At 37.3% G+C, this 26,376-nt stretch overlaps 1 protein-coding gene across 1 annotated transcript; it reads left to right on the forward strand.

Moving 5' to 3' along the window:
* The first annotated feature begins 1,073 nt into the window (after window positions 1-1,073).
* Window positions 1,074-25,531, forward strand: LOC105035341 (uncharacterized). The gene is made up of 3 exons (XM_010910887.4): window positions 1,074-1,399; window positions 23,396-23,723; window positions 25,133-25,531. The coding sequence occupies exons 1-3, from the start codon at window positions 1,252-1,254 to the stop codon at window positions 25,335-25,337; spliced, it is 681 nt and encodes a 226-aa protein (XP_010909189.1). The 5' UTR covers window positions 1,074-1,251; the 3' UTR covers window positions 25,338-25,531.
* The last annotated feature ends 845 nt before the right edge of the window (window positions 25,532-26,376 follow it).

Consider the following 26,376-nt stretch of genomic DNA (forward strand, 5'->3'; position numbering starts at 1 on the left):
CTAGTCGAGCTGTTGCATGGCACTAGTCAATGCCTAGATTTGTTGAGCCAAGACATAGAGGGTTTGTCGATCCATCACAGCAGAAGGCTGCACTGCGGTGAACCCATGAGTAGTGTTGCTTTAATTGCAGCAGATAGATTGTTGGTGAGAGGTGATGAAATTGTGGACTCTCATCCGTACTATGCTTTCTTTCCTCTTGAAATAGGCTTGGGCCATTTCTCTAACACCAATCTATTATTGCTAGACTCTGATTGGGTGCAAATATGACTAGAGCTGGACACCGTTTGGGATCCGTGATCCCGAAGAGAATCTATAAAGGAAGTCCATGCCATCGGGGATGTTTCGGTGAGAATCCTCTAATGCTTAAGTTAGGTGGAGCTCAAGAATAGTGGAGGAAAAAGGGAGGAGTGGTAAGGGATATATCATCTTTTTTTCTTGAGAGTTCTCCTCCTAAAATTATTCCTTGCTTGAGGATCCCCTCCATACCTTTTTTATATGGCGATAGAGCCGTAAGCTATTAGCTAGAATCTATAGGTTATTAGGCTTGATTTTTTAGGTCGTTGGGTCATGTCTGGTCATTTGCTGGGAAGGAGAATCTGCTCACTAACCTTCAGATCAAGTTGTTAATTATGGATATTTATTGCAGGCTTCACCTGTGTGGAAAGTTGAGTTGATAATCTAAAATGGATGAGGGGTCGAGGTTTCAAACTCGGGTCTGAATTGATTTCGTTAAGTCGGTCTAAATGCGCCCGAAAATGAGGGGTTATCCTCGTCAGTAGGTTACTTCCACAAATTTCAGGTTTTTAAACTTTAAGGATCATTTAAAAAATCTATGAAACTTTACGGATTAAAAATAAAATTAATTTTTTAATTTTTAATGGAGTAGTCTAATTAGGATTATTTTAGAACTAAAAAAAAAAACCCTACTTTATACAGAAAGAAGGATAATTAATTTTTAATCGATTATGATCTGTTACAATGGCAGGAAAAAACTTCCATTATCACTATTATCATATTTTCAGATGCTCTCCATCCAAGCAGATTTATATAAATAACATATATCTGGGAATTTATTGGTGTTACTAAAACCTCTCGACTCCCCTTCTTCCACACCTTGACTCGATTCCTAGTTTCCTCCTCCAAAACTTGGATCTTTCAAAACCCTTATTCCACAATCCCTCAAAAACGCCAATCTTTCGAGCAGATCTCTAGATGGGAGAGGATCTATAGATCTCGGCGTCGTCGGCGGAAATGGGAGGCTTCACCGCCGAGGATCTCTCTACGATCGGCGGGATCACCACCGTCTCGCTCCTCCACTCTTTCATCCCCACGCATTGGCTCCCCTTCTCCATTGTCGGCCGCGCCCAGAAGTGGACCCTCTCCAGGACTCTCCTTGTCAGTGAGTTCTCCTACTTCTACTTCTCTTAGAAGAAAAATCCAATCCTTTTCAATTAATTTCTTGGATTCGGTGAATTTGTTAGTAGATTTCTGGGCAATAATTGAGAAATTGACGTCATTGTTATCTAGTTTGGCGTTGCTCGATCTGGAGATTTATAATCTGGAAGAACTTTGTGTCTTTGGTGATGGATTTGGGAATTAGATCGTCTAGATCTCCAGCATCTCGTTTCTTGCTGATCATGAGAACCTAAGGCTAAGCAATGTTCCTAAAACACGTGAATTAAGTGCAAGAAGATGTTGTTCTATTTGGACTACTTTTGGTTGCTTTGAATTATATGATGTATACTAAGCATTGGAGCTAGATGTCCAGCTCTTTTAAAGCTTGTTATGATTAATTATGCATGCTATTGCTGATTTCAATTTCCAAATACTTTCTAATGCTTAGTACCAAAATACTGATTTATGTTCGGGACTCTTTTTTGGTATGGAGTCAAGACTTTTTCATTACGGAAAAAGAGAACAAAGTACATTAAAGGATAAATTCAATATACTAAAGCATGCTCGATCCTAGAAATCCAGATTAATAGGTTACTCCACCAATCATATGTCATTGGATGGTGGGCTCAAAGGACCATTATGCACACTAAGGCATGCTCGATCCTGAAAATCCAGATTAATATGTTACTCCACCAATCATATGTCATTGGATGCTGAGCTAAAAGACCAACATGCATCCAGGTGCTAAGCTTATTATTCTGGAAGGTCTGCAGCCTCAAACAATTTCTCCTCAACCACTGTGAGATAACAGATGCTCGTAAATTGGTCCTTCTATAGATGCACAAGTAGAGCCAGCATGGAAAACTCTTATTCGCTATCTTCTCTCACTCATGTAATGTAATTTGTGGATGTGTTAGAAGCATGATGACGTCGATGCCTTAATTGGTAAACACCTTGATTTGATGGATCAGGATTGAAAGGGTAAGAAATTAGGCTGATTGCGCCAGACCTTGCAGGTTTAACCTTATCATGCTAAAACGGGCATAACTCTCTCATCTGAAGTCAGAATCACCTATAAGATCTCAATTCAAAAAGCTCTTTCCGTGCTCTACAAGTCTGACCGCTTTGCTGTCATGATCTAGTTTTGGAGTCAGATTCAATCGTTTGATCGGTCTATGGAGCCTTAAGGATCCTAGACAAATTGAAAATCTTAATCTTTTTCTTATTTTGTTTCAAATTGCTTAGACGTTAAGTTAGAATTTTTTTCTATAAATACGGCCATTTTGGCCAACATTGTAGTCAGTTTATTTTTTTTGATATTGAATCAAAACTCCAGAAGAGAGTTTCTTCTTAGTTTTGCTGTTCTTTTTATTTCGTGCTTTTTCCTTCTCTCTTGTCCATCAAAATGTAGCTTAGGCTATGTCAGTTGGCATCAGAGTTTAACAGATCCTTAAGCGGAGTTCTTTTCTGCAGTTAAGTGGTGGATGGTGGTAGTGGCCACAAGCGGAACCAAACTGTAACCCAAATGGTGGCAGCTCCTGAAGAAATCACATAGTGGGAGTTGGATCTGATGATAGAGTGCGATGATTTGAGGAGATATGTGACAGAATTGACTGCGCATCTTATGCAGTTGAAAAATCGGGATGCGAAATCCGAAATGGAACCAAAAGACCGCAGATCTGATGGAGAAGCTTCAAATTTCGAAAATCTCTTTCATAGGGGTACTCTCACCCATCGATGTGAAGATTGAGGTGATTCGTTTGAACGACCAACTTGCTGGTATGATATCATCAGGATAGATTTACTTGAATATGCGGATAGTCTACAAACAGAGGTGTTCCTTGATTGGTTGGATCAGATCGAGCGCATCTTCGAGTATAAAGAAGTGCTTGACGATAAGAAGGTGAAGCTTATCAGTCTGAAGTTGATGAGTCAGGCCTCTATCTGGTGGCAACAACTAAAAAAGATCAGAGAATGCAGAGATAAGTCGAAGATTCATGATTGAAAAAAGATGAGGAAGGCGTTGGAGCAATTCTTGCCCTTCAACTATACGCAGTTCTTATATCAGCATCTGTAAAACCTTCGACAAGGGACTAGATCCATGGACGAATATATAGAAAAATTCTATGAACTGGTTGCTAGAAATGATCTGATAGAGAGCAAGGAGCAGATGGTTGCGAGATTTCTTGGTGGACTAAGGTGGCAGATCTAAGATGCATTGAGACTCCACTCTCTGTGGACAGTCAAAGAGGTTTACCACCTTTTCATAGTTGTTGAGGAGCAGTAGCGATGAAGGCCTGTGCTCAGATCTGATCCTCCTATGTAGAGCAACCAAGCACCAGAGGATCAGGGGGACATAAGGCATAGTTTCTACACCTGTTCATAGCACTGTTGATGCAAGGTCCTCTAAGCCAGTTCTGACTGGATCTTCTACTCTGTGGTAGTACAACTGTAGCAAGATCGAACACAGTGGAGCGAGTGTAAAAAGCCTGTTGGTCGGCTCATAAAACAGCTACTGATAGAAGGAGATAAAATATCTGACGAGGATCAAGAGCCTACTTATAACGAAGGAGGTGAAGAGGAGGATGGTTCTTTACTGTTTGGAGATAGAGGAGTCTCTAGTTCTTTGAAAGAGCCTGTTTGCTCTCAAAAAGGAGAAAGAAGACTGGAGGCGGACCGATATCTTATATACCTGCTGCACCATTGAAAAAAGGTCTGCAAGATTATCATCAATGGAGATAGCTACGAGAACGTCATCTCTTAAGTAGTTGTTTCTAAGCTGAACCTGACCACTGAAAAGCATCCTCGACCGTATACGCTATCATGGTTTCGGAAAGGGAGTGAGGTAGTTGTCGACAGTCGTTGTCTTGTTTCATTTTCTATCAGACAGAAGTACTTCGACGAAGTTTGGTGTGATGTTGTTGCCATGGATGCTTGCCATCTATTTTTGGGGAGGCATTGGCAGTATGATCGCAACGTCACTTATGATGGTTGCATGAATACTTTCTCATTCTAGAAGAACCATCAGAAGATTACTTTAGCACCAATAAAGGAGGATTTATCTAAATTAAAGTCAGAGATCAGCATCAATCTTCTGACGAATTATTTTTACTTGAAGGAAGCAATTGAAACTTCTAACTTGAGGGTGAGTTTTTTTTCAGTCTGTGAAGTATGACATGGACGCCTTTGCTGGTAAATACCTTGATTTAATGGATCGGATCTAAAAGGACAAGAAATTAGGCTGATTGCACCAGATCCTACAGGTTTTGACCCCTCCGCATTAAAACAAACATAACTCTCTCATCCGAAGTCAGAATCACCTATAAGATCTCAATTCGAAAAGCTCTTTCTGTCCCTACGAGTTTGACTGTTTCGCTGTTATAGCTCAGTTTTGGGGCCAAATTCAATCATTTGATAGGTCAATGGAGCTTGGAGGATCCTGGACGAATTGAAAGTCTTAATCTTTTTTTTTTTTTTTTTTTTTTGGGTCGTTTAGACATTAAGCTAGGATTTTTTTCTATAAATATGGCCTTTTTAGCCAACGTTGTAGTCAGTTTATTTTCTTTGATATTGAATCAAAACTCCAGAAAAGAATTTCTTTTTATCTTTGTTGTTCTCTTTGTTTTATGCATCTTACTTTTCTCTTTTCTATTAAAATGTGGCCTAGGCTATGTCACATGAAGACCCATTTAGGCCACGTTATCATGGCCTGAAAATCCTAAAATGGGACTAGGTAAATGAATGCATTTTTGTCATAAATACGATCTACAGATTTGGACTTTTTGTTTAAATTTATGTATCATATTATATTTGACAATTTGCCGATTTAAGAAGGAGAAAAGACAATGTAATCACATTTAATAAAAATAATGAAATTCTGGTCTCCATTGGTCTACCATCTTTCTATTTCTCATCTTTGTTCTCTCTTCTTACATTGAGGTATGAGATATCAAATTAATAAAAAAGATTCATTCATTCTGTGTCATGGAAAATGATCCTTATGCAGATTTTCCCTTAAGAAAATATGAAATTAGTTATAAAATACTGGATCCAAATTCAATTCTGGCTTGTATAAAATTATAGATAATATCTTTGGGATCTTGTTTGCATAAAGTTCTCTTTTCTAAGGGTTTCATAGCCTTTATTTCTTCTTAGAGCTTGGAAGTACACAACTTTAATATTTGATCTATGGGCTAATTTAACATTTTGTTAGTGTTTCTGGACCCTAAATGTTGGTCACCCCTAACAGACTGGGAAAAAAAATAACATGGTATTTTTTTTTATGTGAGGTAAGTAATGGTAGAGGAGAGAGACTATTATTTGGGATATTGACATTACTGAAACCTTGCCTTGCTTTCCTCTCCTATATCTCCATGTGTCTTACATTCTTGGACTTGTTTCTCGTTCTTCCTCTAAAGCTCGAACCATTGAAACCCGAATTCTGGAATTCACAAAAGCCCTAATTTTTGAGGTGGATCTTGAGATGAGAGATGAAATATAGATCTTGGTGTTGGAAATGGAGGGCTTCACTCCTGAGGATCTGTTTGCTATCAGATGAATTGCCACAATCTCACCCGTCCACTCATTTATCCTCTACACGTTGGCCCCCATTCTCCATCATTGGGAATGCCTGGCAAGGGACCCTTTTAAGGACTCTCCTCATCAGTAAGCTCTCCTACTTCTACTTTGCTTTGAGTTTTCAATCCTCATCTATCTTGTCTCTTTGATTCCATGAATTTGTTTGCAGATCACTATGAAATAATTGAGAAATATACATCATAGGATAGCAATTCTTTTGCTATGATACCTGATCTGGAGCCAAATGAAAAGTGCAATCAAGAAATTTCAATATAAACGCATAATCTGTGAAAACTTTGGGAATGAGATTAGTGTTTTGTCTTGATGAGCTGACATGAGAAATTCCAGAATGTTACCAAAAGATATGCAATTGGTTGAAAGATATGCATTTAAGGCCGCTTTTGGTTGCTTTAGAATGACATCTTATGTTCCCTAAGCATTGGAACTAGATATTCAGATTATTAAAAGTGATTTATTATAATTGATCTGTTATACTATTTCTGATTTCAATTTTGAAACACTTGACTAGGTAATTCTTACCGTGAAATTCAGATTTATGTTCATTAATATTTATGGTTCCAACATTATGCAATAGGAAACAAATACATTAAAGGACAAAGTATACTAAGGGATGATGATTCTCAGTGTTGTGGATTAACATGGTACTCCACCTCATTCATATGTCAGTGGATAGTGGGCCAAAAGAACCACATCACATAAAGGTGGTAAACATATCCACCAACTATTCTAGAAGGTCTGAAACCTCATATTTTCTCCTTAACCAACCTGAAATATTTAATTGTAGAGTAAATTATCTTGATCCTTCTCTAGATTTGGGATAATTATATGATCGCATCCAACGTTTCGGAAATATACACATAACCCCTGATCAAATATAAAAAATTAAAATTTGAAGAATAAAAAAATTATAAGATATTTTAAGACAAATAAATTAGATAGTGATGATATTAGTAAAAATTATCAAATAGATTGGTATTTTATTTAATAGAAAAACATTCGTAGGGGGTTATATATCATGTATATAGCAAAAGTTATGTGGTAAAATGTATATTTCTAAAATGTTGGGTGGGAATCTGTAATTATCTCAAACTTCTAGGAAGGTTATTGTAATTTACCCTTAATTATATGGTAATAGGCACTTGTCGAATGGTCTTCCTACAAAAGCAAAATTGGAGTAAACAAGCAAACATCTTGTCTCACTATCTTCTTTCACTCTCATCTAGCAAGATTTGATCTACCCATAGTTAACTTATATTGATTTGAATTTATTATTTTTCATTTATTTATCTTTTATCTAGTCCTTGAATCCTACTCATCACCTCTCTTTTGCTTTTCCTTCTCCTAAAAGCTTGACTCGCTCTTCTTTCTTTCCTTTTCTTTCAATCTATGCAAATAGCACATGCCTTCTATCCTCTCCGTGCACCACCTTGGACCTGCTAGCCCTTTTGTACCTTGCCCCTTCCAAACCACCCCCTGCTCCTCTTATATGTCCTAGGTGATCTCATCTTCAATGTACTCCATGGGACAACAAAGTCAAGACATCATCATCTAAGTGGCTAAGACCACACAGTTGTCATAGTCATGGACAGGAAAGCCTCTCCTGACCCCAACTCTCTTTCCCTACATCTTATGACCCAATTGGGTCTGGATTACCATCCTAAACTCTACCATATTGTCAAATTAACTATGTTTATGTTGATGCAAATTTATTCACGTTAGAACATTTGAACTGAATGCAGTTCTTCCAAGTGAGCAGAAAGGTTTATGCTTAGAAGTTGGAACTGCCTACTACCCCTCCTGAATCCAACTCTGAAGCACAAGTGTTGTTTTCAGAATGTATTTGGCAAGGAAATGTGAATCCGACCATCCCCAAAAAATCATCTTGAATTGCATCAATTTACCAAGGTGGCCCCACGCACTCGAGCGTGTGTGCATGCGAGAGAGAGAGAGAGAGAGAGAGTTGGGATTTAATCAATAGGTAATGAAAGGTGGTGACTGAGAAGGGTATGTGATGGGAGATCAATGAAGATGGTGGTGCCAAGTGATAACATTTGTGGAGTGATTGGGAAGGCAGTTAGTGTGGACAGGGGTTATGGTGATGTTGACTAGGATTGGTGCAGTGGGACCCCTGCATAGGATGCTTTGCTGGTTTGGTGCATGTTGGAGGATTGGAGCTATTAGGTGTGTGTGTGTGAGAGAGAGAGAGAGAGAGAGGAATGGTAAGGGGAGGGGCTCAAACTCTTGGGCCATGTTTTCTCCAAGACGAGATAGGTGACTGGGGTTAGACAGGGAAGGGACAAAGATTGAGAGAACAGGGGATTGCCCTTAGAAGAGAAAAGGAACAAAGAAAAAGGATAAGAGGAGGTGTTTATATGATGTACGCTGCTACTTTATTAAATGAGAAAAAGAAATAGATAAGGGATTGATGTGACGTTATAGAAATATGTCAAGCTGATCTTTTACAAAAAAAATGATTGCAGCACATGAGAACATCAGGTATCAAATATAATTAGCTGATTCGATTAATAGAATGTCTTTTGTTTATTATAAAGAATACCTTTTGCATATTTACTTTTGATGGCTGTTGAAAGATGATTTTATACAACATGGTCAGTTTTAAACATAGAAAAGAAAAAAAAGAAACAGGCTAAAATTATGATAATAAATATATAATAAATTTAGATATTTAAATTTGTAAGTATGCTTCCTAGATGCTTCCACCTCATAACTTTAAACCTTGCCACTCCCCACATATTCACCCACACCTGCACCCGCACCCGCATGCCTGCATGCACTCACATCCGCATTAGCTACGTAGGGTTTGTTTGTTCGAGTTGGAGTTGCCAGCCAAAAGAATGTGGAGTCAAGTGGATCATAAAAGATGACATCAACATGAGTCATGCTTTTGACAAGATGAGGAGTCACGACATTTGCTATATTGTTGTTTCAGTTGGATACATGGAAATTTATGATAATCTAATCAAGTCAATTGAAGATTGCAAGTTTCCAGTTTCAAATAATCTTTAGGCTGTTGGAGACAAACACCAATATTTGAAGGATGTGGTGCTATCTCAAAACTTATGATTCACCCCTTGTTAGATTATCAGATCCATCAATGTATTCCATTGGAGATAGTCTAATCATTGATCAAGAACTTCCAGTACCATCATCAGACAACCTGGTTGGGAGGAAGTTGGTATTTGATCTTATAATCAAATTTTGCAGATTTCATGGTGGAATCTGATGAGTTTTAGGCCGATAAATATTTTTTTATCATTTTCTCTCTTCAGATTTATTTACAATCATAACTTTTTTGGTGCTGTCACTTGAGATCCAAGCATTCCTTTTAGCTAATTACATATGAGCTTGGATTGTCTCAATGCCAGGCATCTTATAGATTATCAGTAACACGACTTTTTTAGGCCAAGCTATCATGGCCTGAAAATGCTAAAGTGGAGTTAGGGACATGAATACCTTAACTAGTCATAAATTTGTCCCAAGATTAGGATTGGTTTGCTTAACTTAATGCTTCAGATTAAGTATTGCCCAATTTTGTATCATGTGGACAAGGAAGCAATACAATATAAAATAATAATTAATGTTACTTCTGTTCTTTTCCTTCTTCTATATCTCAATTTATCTTCTTTATGTTTTCCTTCTTATGCTGGGCTTGAGGTGTGGCATTGAGAAGAAAGATTGTTCAAATCATAGAAATTGATCCATATGTGGACTTTCTGTAAATTGAAATTTACTATAAAATATTTAGACCTGAAATTAATTTCAGATTGTACCAAGTTTTATAGATGTGATCTTGCCAGCCTCCTCCAAATAACCATTGTTGATCAAATGAGAACTTTTTGATATTGTTCAATGCACTTGTTAATGGTAGTCACTGCATAAAGAGTTTCTGTTAATCCTATGATACAGAAAATGGAAATGATGCTATCATTCTTCTAGCTTCCCTTTCATTTCCATGGGCCTTTGGTCCACTATTCTGTCTCAATCTAGCCTCCTTGAATTCCTAGAATTATATCCAAAGCCTTCAGAAAGCAACAAGGTATAGTCTCTTTGATTATTCTACTTGTGTGCAGTTGACACCCAAATAATGGCAATACAGAAAGGTCAACATAAAGCTGCATGAATATGTTGGCATTGCAAATTCGGAATCCGGGAAATAAAAGACAGTCAAATAAGGTAAATTAAAAATAGAAAAATAAATTGAAATGAGGGTGAGCCTTGGCACAATGGTAGGGTTCCACTGTTGTTGCCCAGCTATGCAACTCAAGAGGGGGGGTGAATTGGGTTTTTAAAAATTTTAAACTTAACTTACAACTTATGAAGATTATTTAACAATAGCAAGATAAGTAAGGAGAGTGTAATTGATTCAAGGCTAATGGTTGAATGCAAGAATGCAAGAGAATAAAGAAGTTCTAAAGGAGAGCAATTAAACACAACACAAACAAGAGGATTTATAGTGGTTCAATGCCAACCTTGCACCTACATCCACTCCCCAAGCTCCTACTTGGGAATTCCAATCCACTAAACCGTATTCAACTTGAATACACTCGTCGGGAACTCCGACTCTAGCTATCCCAAGCTAGTCCACTTGTTTTTCGGGTACAAGCCAACCCAATACAATCCGATTCAAGGTTCGGATCAACCTTCCCACGTTTTGGAATCCTTCCAAAACAAAAACAATAACTCAAAAAGAGTATTACAATTAACTGCACAAAAAATACAAAGGAAGCTCCTTTAATGAGCGAGTGAAGCTTTAAATACACTTTACTCAAATAGAAGAAAGCTCTTTCTGATTTCCTCAAGGTGGTTGGAGACTTGAATGAGCGCTTGAGGAGTTGGTGGATTTGAATTAAAAGCTTCTTGAATGCTTTAAGTGGGCTCTTGCTTAGGGTTGAAAAGAATGCTTGAAGAACCTCTTTCAAAAATCTCTCTCCATTTTTTATGTATTGATTCTCTCCTTTAAGTCCCTTTATGTATCTTCAATTAATGGTGGAGAGTAATCTGGGCTGAAATAGAGCCGTTAGAGCACATTAAATGAGCATTAAATGCAAATAAAATGGATGAAAAACTAGCCGTTGCGGAATTTTTCCGTCACAGGGGTCGACTCATAGGGTCGACTCATGCTCATGGGTCGACTCATGGGGTCGACCTTTGTGGAAAACAGAAGAAAATAATAGTTCTGTAATTTTAGCCTAAAAACAGCAGAGGTCGACTCATGGGGTCGACTCATGCCTGGGGGTCGACCCATGGGGTCGACTCATAGACTGTGCCAGCCAAAAAATCTTGCATGCTATTCAGCTCTTTGAGCCATGAGTCGACTCATGGGGTCGACTCAAAAATAAAAATCTGATTTTCTTGTAAAATATAATTTCAAAAATATTGAAATTTTCTTCAGTAGACTACACGTCTTTTGTTCTTGTTCTTGAGGCTTCTGAATCAGGTAATGATGAAATTACGATTTTGCCCCTGAAATGCAATAAGTCTTTTTTCAAGCCAAGATCATTAGTAATTCCCTCAAATGTTTTGTAATCATCAAAATCAATTCAAGGAGCAACAATCTCTTCCTTTTTGATGATGACAAAACACTTTAGCAAAAGCATATATAAAACATTGAGCATGAATTTCAAATTTATGAAGATGCATCATTTAAGTATTATAGCCACGTGTTAGAATGAAATGCATCATAAGTAGGTTGAAGACAAATTTGAAAATTTGCTACAGATTTGAAATTTTGCTTATGAGTACATTTGCTTGGAAAGAAAAGCTGATGATTTTGATTCTTTGGCACATGTGCCCATTTGGTTAGCAGTTTACTTATTGCCCACATGTGTCCATTTGCTTAGCAGCTTACTTATTGCCCATTTGCTTTTGATTCTTTACTCCCCTTTTTGACAACATCAACTGAGATTCTCTACTTCCCTTTTTTAATATATTTTCTATTTCTTCCTTTTGATGGGATCAATTTAACTTCTTTAGCTTCCTTCTTTAATTGCTTGTTTTGTATTGCTTATTGCTTTACTCTCCCTCAACATAGCAATCGTAAAAGATATATTCATTGAAAAGATATTGCTATTCAAGTATTGCAGAATTTAAAAGTATCTTCAAGTTGACCACATTTAGAGATATTCATTGAAAGGCAAAGTGTATATATATATTCAAAAGATCTTTGAGTACAAAGATGTTTTAATACATAAGTGTTGACTTAGAGTACAAAAGATATGGATAGAAATTATCCAAAAGTCAAACAGTCAACATTGCATTACATGGCCTACAAGATAGATCCTAGACAAAAATTAAAGAAAAGACTGACTACTCTGGATCTAGTAGATATCATGACTGGATAGATCAGAGTCAGATGAATCAGAAATGGGGTGAGGAGATGAAGGATCACGACCATGGGCTCGATCTCGACCGCATCTGCCTCTGCCACGGGTAGAGGTGCCAGCACGAGTGGAGGGTGAGAGGATCCTGAAGGCTGTGAAGCAAAGGACTGTGCTACAAGTGATAGTCTGATGGTGTCCAGAAGGTTTAAAGCTCTCGAAACAGATTGTAGCAGTGCAGTGAACTTAGTGGAAGCATGCTCACAGAGCCTCTGATCTCTCTCCTCAGAAAATCAAACCCACTCTCCAAGACTCCTCGCAGTCTGGCTGCCTCCGCAAATAGGTCTGAGACCTCAGTGATGTCCTCATGTGGCTGTGGATGGGTCAGAGCTAGTACTTGCCTCTGCAGGTCGAATACTCTGCCAGTTAGTCTCACCACACAACCCTCAAGCTGCTCGATGCGAACTGACTGATCAGAAATTATCTGGAACACAGTAGAGATGTGGGGGATCAGTGACTGATCAGATATATCGTGAAATGTCGATTCCTGAGCAAAAGCTGAAGTACCCATCTGACGAGATAGTATGGAAGCTACGCGCTGAGATGTCATCTCTATCTGGTCATCAGCCAATCTGATCTCTGAGGGATGTGCTCTGCTGTCCGGCTGCTGGACTGAAGTGTGCCTCCTCATAGACTCTGACGGCCCAGCCTCATGGTCTGAAATAAATTGAATGTCTGGAGATACAGTCCTGTGATCTCGGAGAGGTGATGATGGTCCTTCCTCTGCTCTGTCCTCAGCTCTCTCTTCCACACCCTTTGTCCAACCACCATCAGTCTTGAAAAATCCCATGCGGTGCAGAGTATGGCGGTTGATAGTGTCGGAGTGAGAAAGCCTAGCTACTGTCTTCTCAAAGCTAACTCCAAACCTCTTGAATACTAAAGTGAGAGCTATACCGAAAGGCAAATGTGCCTTGGACCTATTCAAGGTCTCTCTCATAGCTTCAATCATCAATGTCGGGAGGTTTAGGGGAGTTTGAGTAATGACATGATACATAATGCAGATGTTCCGGCCAGAGAGGAGATCATGTCTACCACTTCTAGGAAAGAATAACTTAGTTACCATTTGGTGTAGAAGTCTCATCTCAACGGAAAAGATCTTGGCCTCTAATTTGTTTAGGCTTCCCGTGAAGGTTCTTCCTAGAATTACATTTATTTCCTCCTCCTTGACTGGGAGTTCCATGTTTGTGTATCCCTCACAGGGTAGATGAAGAATTTTCCCCAAAAGCATAGGATCAATGCTAATTTCTATACCTTTTACTGTGGATTTTACTGTTTCATTGCCATATCCCATATTCAGATAAAATTCCCTAACAAGATCCACATAGGTATTTTCTTTAAGTGGGCAGTAGAATTCCCAATCTTGATCCTTAATTTTTGATCCGATAGAGAACCCTTCCTTTTCAAAAAATCTGAAATCAATGTTTTTGCTGGGCTCTACCTTCCTATCGGAGAGGGGTATCTTACTGGGACTTATTGGAGACCGAGATGTAGCTGGAGCAGATGCAGGAGTAGAGATTGAAGCTGACGTGGTCTCGGTTGTCTGTCTCTTCCGGTGCACACCCTCTTCCAACCCACAGACTGATTTTCTTCTTTGTGGAAGCTTCATTTTCGGAGCCATTTCCACAACCAGAGCAAGCAAGGATCTTAGGAGATCAAATGTGTGAAGAGATAGAAGGATTTTAGGAGAAGGGAAAGGATTTTGGAGAGGAGTGCCGATTTGGAGAAGACGGGTAGAGTCTAGGGCAAGCTCTACTCGCTCGAAATGACGAAGAAGAAAAGGGAGGAGCTTGGTTTCAAGAGGGCGATTTTGAGAATGAGAGATGGTGGGAGAAGAGTTTTTGGGGAAGAACTTGGGTTTGAGGAAGGAGAGAAGGGGTCTTTTGGCTTGGTGGAAGGAAGAAGATGAGGAGTTGGGTCGGCTCAAGAGAGGTTTTCAACAAAAGGAAGCGCCCGAATGATTTAGTTAAAAATTACAAGTTTACCCTAGGGTCGACCCTAGGGGTCGACTCATGGCACAGAGAAATTCAGAAAAATGATGAATCAATTTCGAAAAAAAATTTGAAATATTATGGGAAGGATGTATATCCAAAAATTGATTATGAGAATGATTATTTTGGGCGATTGAGCTCAAGAGATGAGAATTAAGCTAAAAGAATTTTTGGTGTTGATATCTTGGAATCAGAGAGACACCTAAGCAGATGGATCAAGGATTCTTAGTTTTCTCCTGATTTCACAAAATCTATCTTCACTTAAGGCCTTGGTAAAGATGTCAGCTAATTATTTTTCAGTACAAACATAGTCAAGAATTATGTCTTTATTTTGGACATGTTCTCTTATGAAGTGATGCCTCATTTCAATATGTTTTGACCTAGAATGTTGAATTGGATTTTTAGTGAGATTTATAGCACTAGTGTTATCACATCTTATGGGAGTTTCATTAAGTTTGATACCAAAGTCTTCGAGTTGTTGCTTAATCCACAAGATTTGAGCACAACAACTTCCGGCTGTAATATATTCGGCCTCGGCCGTAGACAGTGCTATCGGATTTTGTTTCTTGCTAAACCAAGAGATTAGGTTTACTCCAAGAAATTGGCAAATTCCACTAGTACTTTTTCTATCTAATTTACATCCAGTAAAATCAGCATCAGAATATCCTATTAAGTCGATTAATGAGTCCTTAGAATATCATAATCTTAGAGTTTGTGTACCATTTAAATATCTAAGGATTCTTTTAACAGCATTCAAGTGTAATTCTTTTGGATTTGATTGAAATCGAGCACACAGGCAAATACTCAACATGATATCAGGTCTACTAGCAGTTAAATATAATAGAGAACCAATCACGCCTCTATAAAATTTTAAGTCTACACTCTTACCTTCTTCGTCCTTATCAAGCTTACATGTTGGGCTCATGGGTGTGCCAATAGGCTTGGAGTTCTCCATTTCAAATTTCTTGAGCAATTCTCTTGTGTACTTGCTTTGGGTGATGGAGATTCCTTCCTTTGTTTGTTTGATTTGGAATCCGAGGAAGAATGTAAGTTCTCCCATCATGCTCATCTCGAACTCTCCCTGCATGAGCTTTGCAAAATCTTGACAAAGAGTTTCATTAGTAGATCCAAAAATAATGTCATCAACATATATTTGTATAACTAATATATCATCTTGATTTCTTTTGATAAATAGGGTTGTCTACATTTCCTTTTGAAAAATCATTATTAAGTAGAAATTTGCTTAGCCTTTCATACCAAGTCCTGGATGCTTGTTTCAAACCATATAGAGCTTTATTTAATTTAAAGATATGATCGGAAAAAGTATGATTTTCAAAACCTGGGGGTTGTTCTACATAGACTTCTTCAGCAATATATCCATTTAAAAAGGCACTTTTGACATCCATTTGGAATAATTTAAATTTCATAAAGCAAGCATAAGCAAGTAGAAGTCTAATTGCCTCTAATCTAGCAACAGATGCAAAGGTCTCATCAAAATCAATTCCTTCTTCTTGATTATAATCTTTTGCAACTAATCTTGCGTTATTTCTTATCATATTTTCATGTTCATCCAATTTATTCCTATATACCCATTTTGTGTCAATTATTGAGTATTTTTTAGGTCTTCATACTAAGGTCCATACATTATTTCTTTCAAATTGATTAAGTTCTTCTTGCATTGCATTAATCCAATTATAATCTTTTTCAGCTTCGTCTATAATTTTAGGTTCAAGATGAGAGACAAAAGCACAATGATTGAGTGCATCTTTAAGAGAAGAGTGAGTTCTTACCCCATGTATAGGATCACCAATGATTAGTTCCTTGGGGTGATTGTGATCATACCTCCATTCTTTGGGTAGATGGTTTGTACCTTGAGGTTGTTCTTGTCGATCTTCACCTTCCTCATCTTGTTTATCTTCATATTCTTCATCATCTTGAATTGTTAAATCTTTTAGAGTAATCTCCTTCATCCCTTCTATAAGTGGATCTGCATCATCAAAATCTTCATTCTTCCTTGAAGGAAGATCGTTAGTTTCATCAAAGACAACATGGATTGACTCCTCTACTACTAAGGTTCTTTTGTTGAAAACTCTAAAAGCTTTACTAGAAGAGGAGTAACCAAGAAAAATTGCTTCATCGGATTTTGCATTAAACTTTCCTAGTCTTTCCTTACCATTATTTAACACAAAACATCGGTAACCAAAAACATGAAAATATGCAATGTTTGGTTTTCTTCCTTTCCAAAGCTCATAGAGAGTTTTCTTTAAGATTTGTCTAATTAAAGCACGATTTAATATGTAACATGCTGTGTTAATAGCTTCCGTCCAAAAGTATCTTGGAAGGTTGCTTTCACATAGCATGGTACGAGCCATTTCTTCAAGGATTCTATTTTTCCTTTCTACTCCATTTTGTTGGAGTGTCTTAGGTGCTGAAAAATTGTGGCCTATTTCTTTTTTATCACAAAATTTTTCAAAATCTTGATTTTCAAATTCGGTTCCATGATCATTTCGAATATTTTGAATTGAAAAACCTTTCTCATTTGTGACTTTTCGATAAAATTTAGAGAAAACTTGAAAAGTTTCATCCTTATGTGCCAAAAAGAAAATCCATGTAAAACGAGAGAAATCGTCAATAATTACAAAATCATATCGTTTTCCTCCTAGACTAGTAGTTCTGGTAGGTCCAAATAAATCCATATGCAATAGTTCTAATGGCCTAGAAATTGAAACAATATTTTTAGATTTGAATGAAATTCTTGTTTGTTTATCTAGTTGGCATGCATCACAAATTCTATCATTTTCAAAATTTAATTTGGGTAAACCAATAACCAATTTTTTTTTAATGAGTTTTGAGAGTGAGTGCATGCTAATATGTGCAAGCCTACGATGTCAAAGCCAACTAGTTTCATTAATCTTGGCATTCAAGGATACTAGGCATTGCATGTTTATTTTGGATAGATCATTCAAATCTACCATATAAACATTGCCATGTCTATGCCCAACAAATTTAATGCCTTCATTAATAGGATTAGTTACAATGCAAATAGAAGATTCAAAAATGACTCTATATCCTTTATCACAAAATTGACTAATGCTTAGTAGATTATGTTTTAAACCATCTACTAACAAAACATTTTCAATGTACTTGGAGGGAGTGATACTAATGTTACCTATACCGATGATCTTTCCTTTACCATTGTCTCCAAAGGTGACCATCCCTCCATTTTTAGCATCAAGTGTGATGAATTGGGATTCATCATCAGTCATGTGTCTCGAGCATCCGCTATCAAGATACCATTTCCTGTTTGCTCCTTGGGATGCCAGACACACCTGCAGGCAAAAGTCAAGTTTTTGCTTTAGGTATCCAAGCTTTCTTAGGTCCTTTTTGGTTAGCCATAATGGTTCCTTTTGGAACCCATATTTTCTTTACATTTGAGTTTACAGATTTGTTAGAGAAACAAGTATATGACTTGTGTCCTACTCTACCACAATTGAAGTAATGTTAGAAAACTTGTTACTTGAAGAGTTTACATAGATATTTTTTAGATACTTTTGTTTCTTCAAGGGGTTGTAGCCAAGTCCAGCCTTATCATACACGGTCTTTTGATTTTCAAGAATCATATTAAGTTTATTAGAACTTAAGGTGAATTTTTCAACTATTGGTTTTAGCTTGGCAATTTCATTCTTTAAATTTTGATTTTCTTGAAACAGGATAGATTTTTCAATTGAAATACTCTCATTTTGTTTCAGTAAAGATTGATTTTTTGATTTTAGATCTTTGTTCTTTACCCCTAGTTTCTTTAGTTCATCAATTAAATCATAAAAAGCTTCATGAAGTTCTTTAAAGGTAAAGTCACTAGGAGTTTCGGAATTTACCTCATTTTCATGTGCCATAAGGCACAAGTTGGCTTGTTCATTTGAGTCTTCTTCTTCGGAGCTTGAGTCATCACTTCCACTCCAAGTAGCCATCATGGCCTTCTTCTTGTATTTCTTGGGACCCTTCTTCAGTTGTGGGCACTCAGACTTGAAGTGTCCCGGTTTCTTGCATTCATAGCAGATAAGGGGTTGGTCTTTATCCTTTTCTTTGCTATGTTCCCCTTTTGTGAGTGGTCTCTTCCTCATTCCTTGTTTCCTTTTCCTCAAAAACTTCTTGAACCTTCTGGTAATGAGAGCCATCTCTTCATCCTGTTCTTCATTTTCGGTATCATCAGTTTCTCATCAAATTGAGCTGTGGATTTGAGGGCGATTGTTCTCTTCTTTTTGACTTCTTCCTCTTGATGTTGTTTTATGCTCAGCTCATGTGTCATCAGTGACCTAAGAAGCTCTTCCAAAGGTAAGATGTTCAGATCTTTGGCTTCTTGGATAGCGGTCACTTTGGCTTCCCAAGTTCTTGGTAAGGACCTGAGAATCTTTCTTACGAGCTCACTGTTAGAATAGGATTTACCAAGATTTTTTAAATCATTTATAATATCAGTAAAACGAGTAAACATTTCAGTTATAGATTCATGATGCTCCATTTTAAAAAGTTCATATTTATGCACGAGCATGTTAATTTTGGATTCTTTCACTTGATAGTTCCTTCATGAGTTACTTCTATTCTATCCCATATTTTCTTAGTAGACATGCATGTTGAGATACGATTGAATTCATTAGCATCTAGTACACAATACAAAACATTCATGGCTTTAGCATTTAGTTGGGTCATTTTCTTATCAACCTCATCCCAATCTTTTTCAGATTTAGCTGATTCCACACCATCAATAATTTTAGTGGGTGTGTGAGGGCCGTTTACTATGATACTCCACATATCATAGTCGAGTGTTTGAATGAAAATTTTCATCCGAGCTTTCCAATAGGTATAGTTGGACCCATTGAAAAGTGGAGGTTGGTTAGTGGACTGCCCCTCGGCTAGAGAAGTGCCAACTTGAGTTGCCATAGATCTTGAGCTCTTTGATTTGTTAGATCAAAGTAGGGCTAGAGCACCGGACTCTGATACCACTTGTTGCCCAGCTATGCAACCCAAGAGGGAGGGTGAATTGGGTTTCTAAAAATTTTAAACTTACAACTTATGAAGATTATTTAACAATAGCAAGATAAGTAAGGAGAGTGTAATTGATTCAAGGCTAATGGTTGAATACAAGAATGCAAGAGAATAAAGAAGTTCTAAAGGAGAGCAATTAAACACAACACAAACAAGAGGATTTATAGTGGTTCGGTGCCAACCTTGCACCTACATCCACTCCCCAAGCTCCTACTTGGGAATTCCAATCCACTAAACCGTATTCAACTTGAATACACTCGTCGGGAACTTCGACTCTAGCTATCCCAAGCTAGTCTATTTGTTTTCCGGGTACAAGCCAACCCAATACAATCCGATTCAAGATTCGGATCAACCTTTCCACATTTTGGAATCCTTCCAAAACAAAAACAATAACTCAAAAAGAGTATTATAATTAACTGCACAAAAAATACAAAGGAAGCTTCTTTAATGAGCGAGTGAAGCTTTAAATACACTTTACTCAAATAGAAGAAAGCTCTTTCTGATTTTCTCAAGGTGGTTGGAGACTTGAATGAGCGCTTGAGGAGTTGGTGGACTTGAATTAAAAGCTTCTTGAATGCTTTAAGTGGGCTCTTGCTTAGGGTGGAAAAGAATGCTTGAAGAACCTCTTTCAAAAATCTCTCTTCATTTTCTATGTATTGATTTCCTTCTTTAAGTCCCTTTATATGTCTTCAATTAATGATGGAGAGTAATCTGGACTGAAATAGAGCCGTTGGAGCACATTAAATGAGCATTAAATGCAAATAAAACGGGTGAAAAACTAGCTGTTGCGGAATTTTTCCGTCACAGGGGTCGACTCATAGGGTCGACTCATGGGGTCGACCTCTGTGGAAAACAGCAGAAAATAATGATTCTGTAATTTTGGCCTAAAAGCAGCAGAGGTCGACTCATGCCTGAGGGTCGACCCATGGGGTCGACTCACAGACTGTGCCAGCCAAAAAATCTTGCGTGCCATTCAGCTCTTTGAGCCATGAGTCGACTCATGGGATCGACTCAAAAATAAAAACCTGGTTTTCTTGCAAAATATACTTCCAAAAATATTGAAATTTTCTCCAGTAGACTACACGTCTTTTGTTCTTGTTCTTGAGGCTTCTGAATCAGGTAATGATGAAATTATGATTTTGCCCCTGAAATGAATAAGTCTTTTTCCAAGTCAAGATCATTAGTAATCCCCTCAAATGCTTTGTAATCATCAAAATTAATTCAAGGAGCAACAACTGTTATGATCTAGAGATCATGGGTTCAAAAAACAAGGAAAGAATCTCTCTGCATGCCAAGGCAAGGCAGAGTACTCCATACTTCTGACCCCTCCCAGACCCTGCATTAGTGGGAGAATCATAATGTATTGACATTCCAACATCATCTCTGATGCCAAAAGATGGGTTGTTTTAGGTAGGGAATTTGTGTAAAAAGCTAGGGTCTGTGTTGGTATATGGATGGGAAGCGATTTGGGTGCAAGGTAGGGTCAAAAAGATGAAGTTTTAAGGGTTTTATGTGAGCTGGAAGAAAGAAAAGCGGAAATAAAAATTTTGTTTGTTTTGTGAATCTGAAGGCTAATTGATGGATGGGCTATGAGTTTGTTGCTTTTGATTGCCGAGGTTTAGTGGGGATTGAATCAGATCTGAATTTGAGATTTTAGGGAGCTGTAATTAAAGAAAAAGAATAAGACGAGAGAGATTTTTTTAGAAATCACACCTAGAATCTCCTAACCATTACACCTAGGGTTAGAATTGCATCACGTAATTCTAAAGGAAAGTATAAGTGCTTGGGAAAAGTCTCTGAAATTTTAAATTGCCCTCATAATGAGATGTTACAGCCCTATTTATAGAGTTCTAATACTCCTAATCCTACTAGGACTTGGAGTCCAAATAACAAATTTATAATTTTGACTAATGAGACCCCACAAAAGACCATAAATAAGCTCCAAAACATAAATAGACCTACCATATGGCTCATGAGCCCTATGATAGCCTATGTTCAGAAAATCTGGAAAACTAGAAAAATACTCCCAACTCTAGAAACCTAAGAAAACGTTCATAAAACTGAACTAGCATTATAGTACTGCTGAAAAACATAAAATTTAAGATTCTATAATGATCAGTTAACCCGAAGAAAGATCCAAAGAGGGCCCCATATCATCCAATACATTCCAACTCAAGGCTTGAGCATTAGAACCAGCCTAGGATGCCTTTTATAGGTCATCAGTGGCTGCTGCCAACATCCTCCATCAAGAAGTTACCAACATGCCCTACTGTTGGGATCTTACCCTTCTTTTATCGTTTTTACTGGACTATTCTGAACGTGCATAGGAAGGAAACATGTCCTAGCAAGGATGCAACTAACCACCACTTTTCTTTTATCATTGGAGCAAGACTTTCCATAAACACCCTTGATTTGTGGGATGGATTGTCTTTCCTCACTGGGGTATGTCAGATTAAGATGTGAAAGAGAACGTATGGAACAGATAGATGAAAAGCAAGAGTCCTGCCACTGTATAGCAGTGTAGATGTATGTGACCCATATAGATGTCTATAACCCAAATTCTCTTTCTCTTGCCAAAATCCTTTCTTTTTTCTAGGACTTTGGAAGCATACTACTTTTTCCATCTCCTATCTACAAGTCAGTCTTACATTTCCCAATTGATTGTTGACATGCAACTTAAATATTATTTAGAATTCCAATGTACAAGATTTATCGGACACTGAGGGAAGTTGGAATTTCATAGCTTAAAAGGCAGTAGTGGGTACATTGGCAGGAGCGGGAATGGAATTAGATGGTGGAAACTATAGGAATCTTGCTCCTCACAGATTTAAATGGCACAGCAAAATAGACCAGGAACCAGATCTAGTTTCCCTAATATTGAAAATGATCCTTCTAAATTCCATTGCCTTCTAGATCTGAAAGTCTTTCTAGAGTTGACCGGTTAGACAAATAGATCTCTGGTGCTTGGTAAATTTCTAAGGCTATATGATTAGAAATGTTGGTCTACTTATGAAGGTTGATCGATGCCTATTTATCAATAAATCTTGTATTGCATTAATGCATTGATGGTTCTGTAAAGACTTGATTCCATATATTTATTTGCTTTTATTTTAGATTGGTGATCAGGAGAATAATGATGCTAAAACTACACATGATACCTTCTTAATGGCATATGGTTTGTTGTATACATAAATGCTAAATTACCAACCTTCTGGTTTTGCTGGAACTTTAAAACAGAAAAACAGTATATCTCGATATTCAAATAATGTTTTATTGATGTTTATCCAATTGCTTATCAAATGATGCCTTGATGGTTTATTTATGTTAACATATTTCTTGCTGGGTGTCTTTTCAAGCTCAGAGAATTATGATTTTTGAAATATCTGGAAATCTGTCAAACTTTTATGTTCTACCTTTAACGACATTTGCGAAGTCAAGTTAAACTAGCTAAAAGAAGCTAAACCATACCAAGTACCTACCATATCCAGAACTCTGCGCATGGTGTAAATACTGTGGATATGGATATGCATGCAGATATGCATGTACCTCTCCATATACAATATGTAGTTGTATATGTTCTTTGTATTGTATTTCATATATTGGGGAATGCCACCAAATTGCTGCTTCTGGATTTTTTCAATTTTTTGGCAGATCATCTTGGACATCCATATGTGTGCTTCCATTCAGCACTTTCTTTTGCATCATCCATGTTGTTGGTTTTATAAGGCTAATTTTGGACGTTCCTTGCAGAAGTAATATTAAGTATGATATTCACATGATTCTTATGTATATAATTTTATATTATTTTGATCAACATTGTTTTGATTTCTTCTGGTTCCATTATCTTTCTTGCTAAACTATGAGATGGACTTAAGCTGATCCTTAATAGTTCGGGACAAGGTTTAGTGGTTATGATGGTTATAGTTCTTTTATCTTACTTCGAAGTGCACTAATGAAACCTCATCAACCTTACAGCTGCATTTGGAGCTGTGTTGCATGTAATTTCAACCTCTCTTCTTGGCATGACTGCAATCACCATGGCAAACACTATTGCTGGGGAGGAAACAGTGCACAGACTTGCTTCCCTCTTGCTCATACTTCTCGGAGGAAGTTATGTCCTTCTGTTTGCATTCGGAAAGGGAGGCCATAGTCATGCCCATAACCATTCCATGGAGAAGATGGCTGTGGCAGGGCTTGTACTCGTACCAGCATTGTCTCCTTGTGCAACAACACTTCCTGTCTTCCTTGCAGTTGGTAACTCATCCTCTTTGATGATTCTTGCCATCATTGTGCTACTATTCAGGTATGCTGTTTTGTTTCTTGTAATTTGATTTGGCTAACTGAAGGAAAGTGATACAAATGTGTTAGGTGCTTTGCAACTTCTAAAGTAGTGGTAATAATAAGTAGCTGGTACACTTTCTTATAAGCAATTAGGGGGTGCATAGATTCTACAGCATGCCAGGTAGAAATAGATTCTAGTTTGGCTGGCAGTCCTAGAAACAGAGAGGCATAAGGGAAAAATCGTTGAGGCTGCAGATATGCTATAGTCCCTAAAATTTTAGGGCACCATTGAATCACCTAGTAGAAAATTTATCTTGTACTTTACAAAGATGATGGACGTTTAACGTGTTTGTTCATCCAGACACTCTTATTATAGTACAGGAAGTAGTTGATCTTTTGTTTGTTCATAGCATTTTGGATTGTCTGGCTAGGGTTGCAATGATGTTAACTTCTTGGTTGTTGATAATTTCATATTGTAGAAAATCTAAATATGATTAAAGAGGCTGTACTGGAACAGGTTGGCATAAGATGACAGTTGCAGAATATGGGGCTCTGGATGAATGTAGTATTGTTTACTGAAGCATTAATACTATTAAGGTGTGGTTTTCACATTCTGACGTTGTTGATCTAGAGTGTGTTTACAAATTAAGGGGATTCCAGAAGCATGTGATATTTAACAAGTGTCTCAAAGGAGCAAGGTAACTGTATATAATTTTTCAAATAGCAGCGCTAAAACAATGAGCAACCCTCAGCCTGTATGAAATGGAGTTAAACTCCCAAAATTTCTGCCTCCCAGGCACATGGCCCTTCAAGCCTGACTTTGGTTACTTGGCTGTGACTCTGATCCGTAGGGTTGGTTTGATGCTATATCATTTTTGTTCTGAAATTCTAGTTTGGCTGGTTCAAGTGATGAAATAATAAGTTTCTGAGCATTATTCTTAGAACATATTGTTGGCAGTTTGGAACAATCTGTTGTTTCTGCTCAGGGAACATTTTCCTGTTCGGTGATTGTGGTTGTCTTGTAGGTGAAGTATCTCAGTTTTGTGCTGCTACATTGTATATGGGGGCCTTCCCTTCTATTGGCCTACACATATAGCATTAGCTTCACAAATATGAGGTTATAAGTAGAATTTCTCAAAATGGTGACAGATCAGAGCTACCAACCTTGGAATTCAAAGATGTGAGAATGAACATTGTCAGAATAAGGGGCGTATCCTCAATTTAAGTTACAGGTCATGTAATGTGGCAATTGTTTTGTATGCTAGATATTGATTCCTTTACAAGGTAGAGAGCACTACAATAGAGATTAATTTCCTTTACTTGGTAGAACACTTAAATCTGGTCAGACTTATTGCACCCTTCTTTTTTTTGAAGTTTTTTGTTTTGTTCTGAGTGTTTAATGTATTCATGTTTTTGTTTGTGGATCTGCAGTACTACAACTGTGATGACCTTATTGGTAGCTCTCTCTTTCTATGGTGCCAGCCAGATCAAGTTTCACTGGGTGGAACGCTATGATAAGCTTCTTGTTGGATCAGTGCTGTGCCTGGTTGGAATACTAACATTTGTTTTCCATCATCACGATGGTGGGGAGCATCCCACTGGAGAGCATGTGCACAGAAAAATTATTGGTTTATGATAATTGATTGTGCTTTGTAATTGTCAGTGTGTTCTGTATCATGAATTATATAAACTTAGGAAAGAAATTATGTATGATGACCTTGTTGTTGTTTGATGGAAGAGCATCTGCACGGAATATTTTCTTTAACTGTTAGTGCACTGTATCATGAATTATAATTTTTATTTTTGGAAGAGAGAATCTGTTTGTTTGAAGATGAGGAATCCTCTTTTCCCTGAAATCCTTCATAAAGGACTGATGATGGTGATAATGTGACAATGGATCGAGGCATAGAAAAGATTTTTAAAGAATTTTAGCATGTTTCATATATCAACATATCTTTCCTTTAAGCTTATGTAAGATTTACTTGATATATATTTTTTTAAATAAGCTTGAGATTTTCTATGATAAACAATTTATGACAAATTTGGATTTTGGAAGATATGGGACTACCATGATCCATATAAAGTTTCTCTTTTGCGGTCTCAATATCAGATATGTTGGGATTTTTTCATCGAAATTTATCATGATTTAAATTTCTAATGAAAATTCTTTATTAGGGTCGTTAGAACTTAAAAAGTTGGGAAATTAAGCTACTTGCATGTATTGTTAGGATTAATCGAGCATTGGTTGGTGCAACTGGACTTGGATCAAGACAGCAAATCCCTTGGAACAAACCCCACCTAATTGAAAATCTAATTGGTATGCTAAAACAGTTTTTTGCCAATTTAGCACATTCTTATTGACATGTCACAATTTATAGTTGAATTAAAGAATGGTAATAAAAAAATATAAGATGTATAATCCATTCTCGCGTACGACACATTTCAAAAGAAAAATAGATTATTAATTTGTTCACTGCTTAAGCTGTCGGTTCTATGCTCCAGTTAGGCTATGGTTGGATATAGGATGGGTAACTTGAGGTTGGTAATTTTGGGCTTGGTGTGATCCTCGCTAATCGAGCATTGGATAGCTCAAGTGAACTTGGATCAAGATTGCAAATCCCCTGCTACAAACCCAATCCAAGTGAATAAAACTGAATGGCTAAAACAGCTTTTTT

The sequence above is a fragment of the Elaeis guineensis genome, chromosome 1, assembly GCF_000442705.2.
Source record: "Elaeis guineensis isolate ETL-2024a chromosome 1, EG11, whole genome shotgun sequence".
NCBI lineage: Eukaryota > Viridiplantae > Streptophyta > Magnoliopsida > Arecales > Arecaceae > Elaeis > Elaeis guineensis.